The 11,813-nt window shown below is 38.4% G+C and overlaps 1 protein-coding gene across 1 annotated transcript in view; it reads left to right on the forward strand.

The window, feature by feature from the left end:
- Positions 1-11,813, forward strand: part of SAV1 (salvador family WW domain containing protein 1) — a 29,794-nt gene that overhangs the window by 15,503 nt on the left and 2,478 nt on the right. Inside the window, exons 3-4 of the mRNA XM_068545584.1 lie at positions 4,019-4,289; positions 6,971-7,114. Of these exons, the coding sequence (XP_068401685.1) occupies positions 4,019-4,289; positions 6,971-7,114 (415 nt within the window). The remainder of the gene's footprint in view (positions 1-4,018; positions 4,290-6,970; positions 7,115-11,813) is intronic.

The following is an 11,813-nucleotide window of genomic DNA, read 5'->3' on the forward strand; positions in this document are numbered from 1 at the left end:
CACACCAATGCATACTCCCCAGATCTGCTGCTGCCAGTGTCTTTGTCCCTGCCATGAACCACAGGCACCCCCCACCTCCGCGGGAGATCCTCCAGTACTAGGCAGGTAGGTCTGGCCCTGTCTCATATGGGGTCACTGCTTTTTTCTCCTGGGTCCTGGTGAGCACGAGACTTTTTGTTTGCTCTCCAGGAGTAGAGCTTCTGTTTCCCCCAGTCCTGTGGAAGTCCTGTGATCAAACCCCACTGGCCTTCAAAGCCAGATTCTCTGGGGACTCCTCTTCCTGTTGCCAGACCACCAGGCTGGGAAGGCTGACATGGGGCTCAGAACTTTCACTTCTGTGGGATAACTTCTGTGGTATAATTGTTTTCCAGTTTTTGGGTTGCCCAGCCAGTGGGTATGGGATTTGATTTTATCGTGATTGCGCCCCTCATACTATCTTGTTGTGGCTTTTTCTTTGTCTTTGGTTGTAGGGTATCTTTTTTGGTAGGTTCCAGTGTTTTTTTGTCAGTGGTTGTTCAGCAGTTAATTGTTATTTTGGTGTTTTTGTAAGAAGGGGGTGAGCTCACATCCTTCTACTCTGCCATCTTGAGCTAATCTCTTCTGTTATAAACTTCCATCTCAGAACTGCTTTTGCTGCAGTGTGTAGATAGTGGATTCTTGTGTTTTCATTTTCATTTGTCTCCAGGTATTTTTTTAATTTCTTCTTTATTTCTTCAGGGATTCGTTGGGTTGTTTATTAGCATAGTTTAGCCTCCACTTGTTTGTGTTTTTTTGCTATTTTTTCATTGTAGTTGATTTTTAGTCTCAAAGGGTTGTGGTTGGAAAAGATGCTTGACATGATTTCAGTTGGCTTAAAGTTACTGAGATTTGTTTTGTGGCCTAGCGTGTGCTCTATGTCCTGGAGAATGTTCCCTGTGCAGTTGAAAAAAGAATGTGTATTCTCCTTTTGTGTGGAATGTCCTATATATATTAAGTCCATCTGGTCTAATGTGTTGTTTAAGACTAGTGTTTCCTTATTGATATTCTGTTTGGGTGATCTGTTCATCGATGTTAAGTGGGATGTTAAAGTCCCCTAGTATTGTTGTGTTGCTGTGAATTTCTCTCTTTACATCTTTTAATATTTGCTTTATGTATTTAGGTCCTACTATGTTGGGTGTATATATATATATACAATTGTTATGTCTTTTTCTTAGATTGATCCCTTAATCATATGTAATGTTCTTCATTGTCCCCTGTTACAATCTTTGTTTTAAAGTCTGTTTGGTATAAATGTTGCTAACCCTGTTTTCTTTTCATTTCCATTTGCATGGAATACCTTCTTCCATCCTGTCATTATCAGTCTTTGTGTGTGTTTGGATCTGAAGTGAGTCTCTTGTAGGCAGCATATATATGGGTCTTTTTTTTTTTTTTGTATCCATTCAGCTACTCTATGTCTTTTGGTTGGAGTGTTTAGTCCATTTACATTTATAGATGTGTACTTATTGACATTTCTTAATTGTTTGGGGGGTTGTTTGTAGTTCCTTTTGTTCTCTTCTCATGTCATTTGATGACTATTTTTAGTGTTATATTTGGGTTCTTTTTCTTTTTTGTGTATTTATTATAGATTTTTGGTTTGTGGTTACCATGAGGTTTATATATAGCCATATATATGTGTGTGTATATATATGGTTAAGTTGGTGGTCTCTTAAGTTCAAATGCATTTTAACAACCCTGCATTTTTATCCCTCCCCCCCCACATTTACCGGTTTTGTCATGTTTTCTTTCTTTTTGGTTTGTGTATCCCTTAACTTCTTATTGTGGATATAGATGATTTTATTACTTTTGTCTTTCAACCTTCCTAATAGCTTTATACTTGGTTTTCTGTTGGGCAGAGCCATGTCCCAGGGTCCCTGGCTATAGGGCCCTGTGGGATCCTGGAGCTGGTATTGGCCCTCAGATGGGTGGGGCTGGTTCCTGATACAGCTGTCGGCATGGTCCTGGCAGTCCCAGAGCTTGTGTTGGACCACTGGTTGGTGGGACGGGATCCCAGGTTGGCTGCCTAAATTGGCTTAAGGTGTCCCAGATCTGGTTTTGGCCTGCTGGTGGATGGTGCCAGGGCCCAGGGGGTCCTGGGGCTGGTGCCATCCTACTAGTGGGTGGTTTGGGTCCTGACAAGCCAGGCTGCAGGGCTGTGGTGGTCCTAGGGCTGATGTCTGCCCACTGGCAGGTGGGGCCGGGGCTCAGGGGATCCAGGGGCTGGTGCCTACTGACCAGTTGGTGAAACCAGGTTCTGGGGCTAGTGCCACCTCACTGGTGAGCGGAGCTAGGTCCTGGGGTCTCTGACTACAGGGCCCTGGGGGTCCTAGAGTTGTTTGTCAGCTTGCTGGTGGGTGGGTTCAGGTCCCAGGGGGTTCTGAAGCCAGTGCCTGCCCACTGGTGGGTGAGGCTGGTCCTGGGGCTAGTGCCAGCCCACTCGTGGTTGGAGCCAGGTTCTGAGGTATCTGGCTGCAGGGTCCTGGGGATTCCAGGACTAGTGCTGGTGCACTGGTGTGTGGGTCTTGGTCCTAGGCCCTCTGGTGAACAGGGGCATATCCTGGAGTGGCTGTGGTCACAGGGGGTTTTAAGGCGGATGGCCTGCTGGTGAGTGGGGCTTTGTCCCAGCTGGGTTAATTGCTTGGCTTGACCTGTCGTGTCCCAATACTGGTGCCCATAGGCTGGTGGGCAAGGCCAGGTTCTGGTGCTAATAAGTTAGAGGGAGAATTCCAAAATAGTGCTTGCCAGCACCAGTGTCTTTGTGGTAGAAGAAGCTCCCAAAATGTCTGCCACAAGTGTCTGTGTCCCCAGGGTCAGCTCCAGTTTCCTCCTGCCTCTCTGGGAGGCTCTCCAAGATTAGCAGGTGGGTCTGACCCAAGCTTCTTTAAAATTACTGCTTCTGCTCTGGGTCCCAGAGTGCGTGAGGTTTTGTGTGCACCCTTTAAGAGTGGAGTCTTTATTTCTCACAGCCCTCCAGCTCTCCTGAAAGTGAGCCCTGCTGGCCTATAAAGACAAAGGTTCTGGGGACTTGTCTTCCTGGACAAGGTCCTTCCTGGTGTAGGACCCCTGGGCTGGGGAGCCCAGTGTGGGACTTGGGCCCCCTTGATCCTTGGGGAGAATCTCTACAGTTGTAATTATCCTCCTGTTTGTGGGTCGCCCACATGGGGGTAAGGTTCTTGACTGTACTGCGTTTCCACCTTTCTTATGGTTCCTTCTTTGTATTTTTAGTTGTAGAAGATCTTTTCTGCTGGTTTCGAGTCTTTCTCATCAATAGTTGCTCTGTAAATAGTTGTAATTTTGGTGTGCCCAAGGGAAGAAGCAAGCTCAGGGTCTTCTTACTCCACCATCTTGACCACACCCATTTCATTTCTTTTGTCAGTGTTTTGTAATTGTCACCATACAGATCTCACAATTTTTTTGTTAGAGTGATATGTAAATATTTAATTTTTGGGAGCTAAGTGGTATAATTTATTTTTAATTGTTGTTAGTATAGAGATACTTAATTGATTTTTGTATGTTGACCTTATACTGTGTTATCTTGGTAAACTTACTTAATAGTTCTATGGTACAGCCAGGTTACTTTTAAGAAATTACAAACTGGGAATAGTTTTACAAGTTCATTTTTGCTGTTTTAGATGAAATGTCAAATCTTAAATCTTGAATGAGGTGAATTTTTCTTTTCCTCACTTTTTCTTTGGCAGTATACATGTAATATTTACTTATTAGCTTTGTTAGTAGTTAAATATTTGTATGGCCTGGTGATGGAAGCATCAACCAAAAAAGCCTGATTTCAAAGAGGGAGCCTAGTTTCTCTCTTCTTTTGTAATTAAATAATAGTAACACTGGCTAGTTTTATGAAAAATTTTATTTGCAACAGTAAAATCGTGATTTTTTTTAACAGGAAGAATACAATTGGGATAGTTAATTTTTTAAGTGTTTTTCATATGGCATATTTTTTAGCTATGAATAATTGTTCTATTTCTTCTCTTTTTCTCTTTCTTCTCAGGTATTGGGAGAGTTGCTGCTACATCTTTAGGAAATTTAACTAACCATGGTTCTGAAGATTTACCCCTTCCTCCTGGCTGGTCTGTGGACTGGACAATGAGAGGGAGGAAATATTACATAGATCACAACACAAATACAACTCATTGGAGCCATCCTCTTGAGCGAGAAGGACTTCCTCCAGGATGGGAGCGAGTTGAGTCATCAGAATTTGGAACCTATTATGTAGATCACACAAATAAAAAGGCTCAATATAGGCATCCCTGTGCTCCAAGGTAGACTATCAACTTTATCTTAACTCTTGGTTTTGGGATTGTCTAATGTTAGATTTTGAACTCATATTTTCATCAAAGAGAAAGATGTCCTGAAGTTTGATTTAAAAACTTTATTTTTCACAGCTTATGAGATTTTTTCCTCTGGACTTATATTTAGTAGTGAATGACTTTAATAATTAAAAAACAACTTTTTAAACAAACCTCAAAAACAGGATCAATATTCTTATGATCAGATTCTGCTTTAATATGCCAGAATGCTTTTGTTAAAGATACCCAGAAATTAAAGTAAATAAATAGAATATCTGCCTCTTTACATTTAAATTTCTATAAAAAATACACATCTACCTTCTAATGTGTCAGAATATATTTTGAATTATAATGTTTTGCTGATTTTATTCAATTTAGAGATATTTTATGTTTTTTAACTGTTGCCACACAAGAAAGTGAAAATTATCTATTTTATTTATTTATTTTTGGCTGCATTGGGTCTTCGTTGCTGTGCGTGGGCTTCCTCTATTTGCAGTGAGTGGGGGCTACTCTTCATTGCACTGTGCAGGCTTCTCATTGTGGTGGCTTCTCTTGTTGTGGAGCACAGGCTTTAGGCGCGCGGGCTCAGTAGTTGTGGCACACAGGTTTAGTTGCTCCATGGCATGTGGGATCTTCCCGGACCAGGGCTCGAACCTGTGTCCCCTGCATTGGCAGGTGGACTCTTAACCACTGCACCACCAGTGAAGTCCCTACATTGTAATATTATCACCCAGAAAACTAAGCTTTGTCATTATTGCGCTGTTTTAATCATTTTACATATTTGGATTTTTAATTCAAGTTTGAAAAACAGTTTTTTTCCAGTGATTCCATTTAGTGGCACTCAGTGTTTATTGAAAAAGTGAGGTTGTCATCCCTTCAAAAGAACCAAGTCAGCCTCTCTGCCTGTGTTGGGCTCTGGCCCCTTTGCCTGCTCTCCTTACCATCTCAGGCAAGCTGCTGCTCTCCCTGGCTTCAATTTGCAGGCCTGTGACATAGGGGTAATTTGTAGCCTCCCTCCCACCTGATCACAACCCTTACCCAAGGGCAGGGATGAGTTCCACGTATTCCTGCTGTGTCCCTGGCACCAAACACAGAGACACACACAGGTAGATGTTTTGTTGAATGAATAAATGATAGAAATGCAAAAAAAAAACCCTAAAAACTCCCAAAAAAATGTGGTTACAGTTTGCTGTCACTGGATCTCAGAGGCTTTCTGGTCCATAGAACCAGATTTGAGAGTATATTGAGCTTAGTTTTCTGTTTATCATCATTAATTTTATATTGAATATTATTATAGAATTTTATAGTTTACAAAGCATTTTCACAATTAGTTAATTTGCTTCTCTCAGCAACTCTGTAGACTTTAAGCAGGAGAGAATAAACACCTTCCTTAAGCTCAGATAGGTAGTATTAGCAGCTATTTGGTTGTCTGTATTATGCTAATCCTTATACAGAACTCTTGACATATATTAGGGCATTTAATCCTTAGAAGAGTCATTTTTGGTATGAATTTATTCTGGTTTTACAAATAAAAAGGCTAAGGTTTAGAGAAGTGAAGCAGTTTCGCTTACATTCGTGCAACTTGTAATTGGCCAAACTGAGGTTAACCCGCACTCCCCCCAGGGTGTATCTGACTTCGAAGCCTCAGTTCTTTCCCACCTCCCAATTGTGCTATCAAGGAATATTTGACTTTGCACCTACTTATGAAAGAAGAGTTGAAGATAAAATTCAGTGCCATTTGCACATTGATCTTTAAATTGTTAACTACAGTCTAATCCAACAGTTACTTTAGTCCTGGTTTAGTATTGGAATGATCTTTCCTGATACACACATAAACCTTTATGTTTGGAGGCAGGCTCTTCCAGTTTTATCTCCAAGTCTGGAATAGGCCATTATGGTCTCCCAGAATTCAGTCTTTAACCTTCAAGTGGGTCAGTGCTTTCCTTAGCATCTTCTCATTAAGAGCCCTTACCCCACCTTGCTGTTCTTTCCTTCCCCCCAACTTATAGGCTGTTAGAACTAATTAAAAGCACGGTCTTTTTTTTTTTTTTTTTTTTAAGTCTCTGACTTAAAACGGATTCTAATCAACGCTAACTCCCATATGCTCTCTTAAGGTGGTAAAAGTGGAAAGGAAATAGTATAGTTATGTGCATATTTCAAGCACAGTACTCACTCCTACTGTAGTACCTGTTCCAAACCCCCTTTTCAGCCTAAAGGAGAAAGAAAATATCCATTCTTATTTTGAGAAAAACTATCAACTTTTCCAGTATAAATTTATAGCTAATTACTAGTTATTACTAAAATTTGATTCTAGTTTTAAGCCTCTGTATAAAGATTATAACAGCTTTGACTTTTTTAATAGCCTTCTTTAAAGTTGCCCTTGAAAAGAATAAATATCAGCCAGATGAAATCTCTTAAATATATGTAAAGATTTAGCTTAGTTTTATATCCATCACTAATGACCTACAAGTTTCCAAGAGAAGGTGCATTTTACTTCCCCTATAGTATGGTTTAAAAAAAAGCCAGATCCTTATGTTTTTTAGGTGGTAGAAGTTTGGGCAAGAGGCATATTGAAAAACACTTAAATATTATTCTTATATTTCATGTTTTATTTAGGGCCTTTATCCTAATGAACATTGATTGTTTCTTCTTAGTGTACCTCGGTATGATCAGCCTCCTCCTGTCACATACCAGCCACAGCAAACTGAAAGAAATCAGTCCCTTCTGGTACCTGCAAATCCTTATCATACTGCAGAAATTCCTGATTGGCTTCAGGTTTATGCTCGAGCCCCTGTGAAGTAAGTGAATTTACAGGACAGATTTTTGTTGAGTGGTGAGTAGAAGCCTGAATGGAGTCTCAGGGCTGCTTAAAACACACAGCACCATTTTTTTAAAAATATTATTTAAAAGCCCATTATTATTTAAAGAAGGGATATCACAGCTTATGAAGTTGAAAAGTCATTGATTAGAAATAGAAGTTTTACAAATATTTATTGAATCTTCATTTTCTATTGTGTGCAGACCTAGGCTATTACAGGGATGCAGTAAAAAGCTTACATTCTCATAGGGGTAGAATAACTTGTAAATAAGTGATGCAATACCTTGTGATAAAAGGAAGGAACCAGGTAAGTCCTAGGTACATAGGTGAATCAAAGCAGGACACAAGGGTGTTGAGGAAATAGTATGTGTGGTGGCTCAAGTTCTGGGAGGAGATGACCTGTGTTCACTGATACTTTAGCTTTGTTACCCTGGGGAGGGTGCTTAACTTAGTTTTGTTTTCTGTAAATTGGAGATAGTAATAGTACCTTCTCTTAAGGTTATTGAGTATTCAATAAAATAATGCATCTAAAATATGTATCACAGTGTCTTGCACATTGAGAGAGCTTAGTAAATGGTTACTGTTATTATTGTGGGTAAAGGTATAGAATAGTGGTTAAGATCAGTCAGGAAGGAAACTGGAAGGAAAGCGTGATTTCTGTCTCCATCACCTACTTACCGAATGACCTTGGGCAAGTTATTGAACTTAGTTCTAAGTGTTTTTCCTCTACTGAAATACAGGGGATAATAATCTTATCTACTTTACTTGGTGTGGTGAGGCTTAAAAGTGATCATGCTTTTTTTTTTTTTTTAATATTTATTTATTTTTGGCTGCACCGGGTCTTAGTTGTGGCATGCAGACTCTTAGTTGCAGCATGCATGCGGGATCTAGTTCCCTGACCAGGGATTGAACCTGGGCCCCCTGCATTGGGAGCATGGAGTCCCAGCCACTGGACCACCAGGGAAGTCCCTGATCATGCATTTTAAATCAAATGGCACAGTGGCTGACTTGAGTAAGCCCTTAACAATGGTTTCTTACTATTATGAGTGAGCAAGGAAAGCTGCACCAAAAAGGAAAATACATGCACTAGTTTTTAAAGATGGCTGTGAGTTTGCTGGCTCATTGAGGATATTTATTGGGTGCCATAGTAGGCACTGTTCTTGGAATATAATCATGAATAAATGAAATATTTGCCTCAAAGAGCTTTTCTCTTCTGGGAAAACAGAAGTAGGTACTCAGATCAATAATCCAGTGTGGTAAGGATCAGTGACAGTGGTATATACGAAGTGCTATGATTTCAGAAAAGGGGATGTCTGAAAGTAAATAGTTATTGATAATCCAGTGCTTCCTGTACCATACTGTGCTAAACTTTTACATATAATCTTCCCAAAACCTATTTTACAGCTGAAAAAAACTCTGTCTTTGCTAAGATCACACAAATATTAAGTGGTAGATTTCAAACCTTTCTAACTTCAAAGTTCATACTCTTAACTTTTGTCATTACTACTTATTTAATAATAATTATCATTTACTAAGTATCTGTTAAATTCCTGGTACTTTGCTAGGTATTTTACACATAATAATTGCATGTACAGTACTGTTAACGATTATATAAGGTGACATTTTGCAGCCTTACTCTTAATATTCCATTCGTATTTCAAAAACCAAAACTATCAGCATAAGATAGCCCAAAGAAGAGTTTTTAGAAAGCTTAAGATGATTGTACAATGAATTTAGAATAAAATAATTAAATCTCATAACGTTACTGGTCATTTACTATGAACTATTTGTTAATTCTTGGCCAACATAACATTCCCTTACATTCCCTCTGATCTTTTCAGACTGTAAATTCATGGCTGTTGATCTGTGTGGCCTGATGCAGAGAGGCAAGATGATATTATAAGGGTTGTAGTCTAAAATCATCAGTTTTTTTTTTTTTTCCTAAGTCAAATTTAAGCCTTGTCAGTGTAATTTTTAAAAAGGTTTTAATTATAGATATTATTCTACAGAGTATAAACAGTGCTCGTCAGAAGTTTGGTTTTCGTTTATTTGAAATTACGTAGACATTCATCCATAAAATTAAGCATGGTTTGGTGTCTTAGCTAACCTACAGAAACCTCTTTATCTGATAATATCCATATACTGTAGGAATAGGATGAGGAATGATAGCAGATGGACTTTTCTTCCCTTTTTCCCTCTCTTCTTTCACTCTTGATACCACTTGATCTACTGCTGTCTGTGGCCTTTGTTCATAGGCTGATCCTAAGTCATATGTAATATGTGCATGTATTTATATTTCCTTAAGTCTGGAAGAATATGTGCCTAACTGTTAACCTTTGTTATTTCTGGGAGTTGATAAGATTGAGTAGGGTTATTCTTTCTTCTTTATGTTATTTCTACTCTATAGCCGTTGTTAGAAAGAAATAACATAAAAAGCTTTCCTTCTTGGGGGAAAAAGATGGTACTTAAATGGAATTCTTTGCTTCTGATGAAAAGAAATGACTCCTAAAGATTACAGTCCCTTTCAACTCTGGCTCTGTGAGCTAACTATTAGAACTTTAGGAAACTAGCAACTTGTTTTTTTCAAATAGATCAGAACTCCTCCCAGAATGGGCCAGTGAGAAAAGAGAGCAAGTACTTCTTTACTGCTTAAAACAAGAGGTCTAGGTCTACCTTTTAGTTGATACTAAACTTTTGTCTCTAAAGAGGATTGGAAATGGTTAATATTGTTCTATCAACAGAAGGTGAGTTGTTATCCATGAATTAGATAATGGAGAATCAATTACTTATCCAAAAAATTAGCTTATTTCTTCCTTTTGTTTAACAAACAATTGACATTATGTAGTTTTCTAAAATGCTTTATTTCTATCTCTAGCAGTAACTTACCAAAATAATTTTTGCATATACTTCCAGAACTGACTTAGAACAGATAATGTTCTAAGTTTTTATTTATTAATTTTAGTAAAGGTATGTTTCTAAGTTTGCTCTCAAAAGTCTGTAATGTATCATGTACCTGTAAGCAAGCTGAACTATAGGATAAAATTGAAAGATTTAATCTTTAACGGGAAAAGACCATTAGGAACATGTTTACTTTCCATTATTCCTCATGCCCGCCCCACCCCCCAACACCAGTCCCCAACAGCATTGTGGCACAGACTCTATTTTATCCCTGTGTCTGTGATCCTGCAGTATCACTGCTGACTCACTTCTGGGTGTAGGAGGAAAGGAAGAGTGGGCATACTGTTACATAAGACAGGCACAGGGAGCTTGGGCTACATTACAATACCCGGGGCTGGAATAGCAGTACTTTTGGCTCCTGAAGGCAGCATCCACTGGAGTGTGAACAAGGTTTTTTGGTAGCATTACAGCAATTGCTGTTTGCCTATATAGGTTATTTATAAGTACTGTTTGAATAGAATACTGCTGTAGGAAAAATATAGCAAGAGAGATGCTATGAGAAAAGGATACTGGAGTAAACAGCCTATTTTCTGAACGATTTACCTGTATATTTAGAGTATAGTGGCTAAAAAGTTAAACTGAAGCAGATTATTTGGCTCCTTAAGAAGAAAAGAATGGGAATTACATACTTTTCTTAAGAAAAGTAAATGGCGGGCATAGGCAGAAGGGAAGTCACTATATAGAAACAGCAGGGGCAAGGATTTGGAATGGAAATTGACACATTGCATACTTTTCTCATCTGTGGTCTTCCTTAGAGTACTTTTTCTTCTTCCCAAAGTATTTTCACTAAATATTCTGATTTTCTTGCTTCTACACAAAATCCTATTCTTGATGCTAAATGCTGTGATTGGGAAGTCAGAAAATTGTCTGAAGCTTTTTTCTTTTTCCTTTTAAAAAAAAAACTTAAATGCTTATACAGAATGATATTCATGTGTTACAAACAAGTTTGATATTTACCAATATTACCATATTCTTCTCCCTTCTTTTCCTTGCTAGAATGTACCCAGATGATACATGAGCTTTAGTGTTCTTATAGTTCACCTGGCATAAATTTAAGTATCTTGAATCAGTAGACATTGCTGAAATGCCCCTTAGCAATGGAATTCAGACTTGGGAAGATTAAGGTTTTTTGTTAGGAGTTATGAATTTGTTTCAAACAAATAAGTAAAATCTTAAGGTACATGAATGGCAGAGGTTCTAGGAAACACCTTGCAATTGTTTCTTCATGGAGGCTCATTGAGTATTTCTTGTAGTATTTCTCCAATATATGTTGGCAAATAGTTGGAGTTTCCCACTAAAGAGAATATAAAGCTTTCTGCCAAGTATATCTTTTAGTAAATTTGCAGTGCTCAGTAAGTAAATTAGTAAATTTGGGATCCAACAAAATACGTTTACCTTATGATTTTTGTGTACTGTGCTGTGCTTTTGGTATTCCTGGTACACATAACCAGGTTTTACAGAAATGTATGTCAACATACCAAGCACAGTATGTAGCTCATACTGGCTGCTGCTCTGTATTTGTTTACTGTTTCCCTTTTTTAAAAAATATTACGTGACCCCCTTGGAATAAGATGGTAAATGAATTACCAAACAAAGGAAATGGGTAGGAAATGTTATAAATGATTATTAAGAATAAATTTACTAGAATTTACAATTAAAGTTCTTCCTATTATGTCTGTTGTGCAATATGATTTGAGAAGTGTAACTTTAATATTATATAG

The sequence above is a fragment of the Eschrichtius robustus genome, chromosome 1, assembly GCF_028021215.1.
Source record: "Eschrichtius robustus isolate mEscRob2 chromosome 1, mEscRob2.pri, whole genome shotgun sequence".
Classification (NCBI taxonomy): domain Eukaryota; kingdom Metazoa; phylum Chordata; class Mammalia; order Artiodactyla; family Eschrichtiidae; genus Eschrichtius; species Eschrichtius robustus.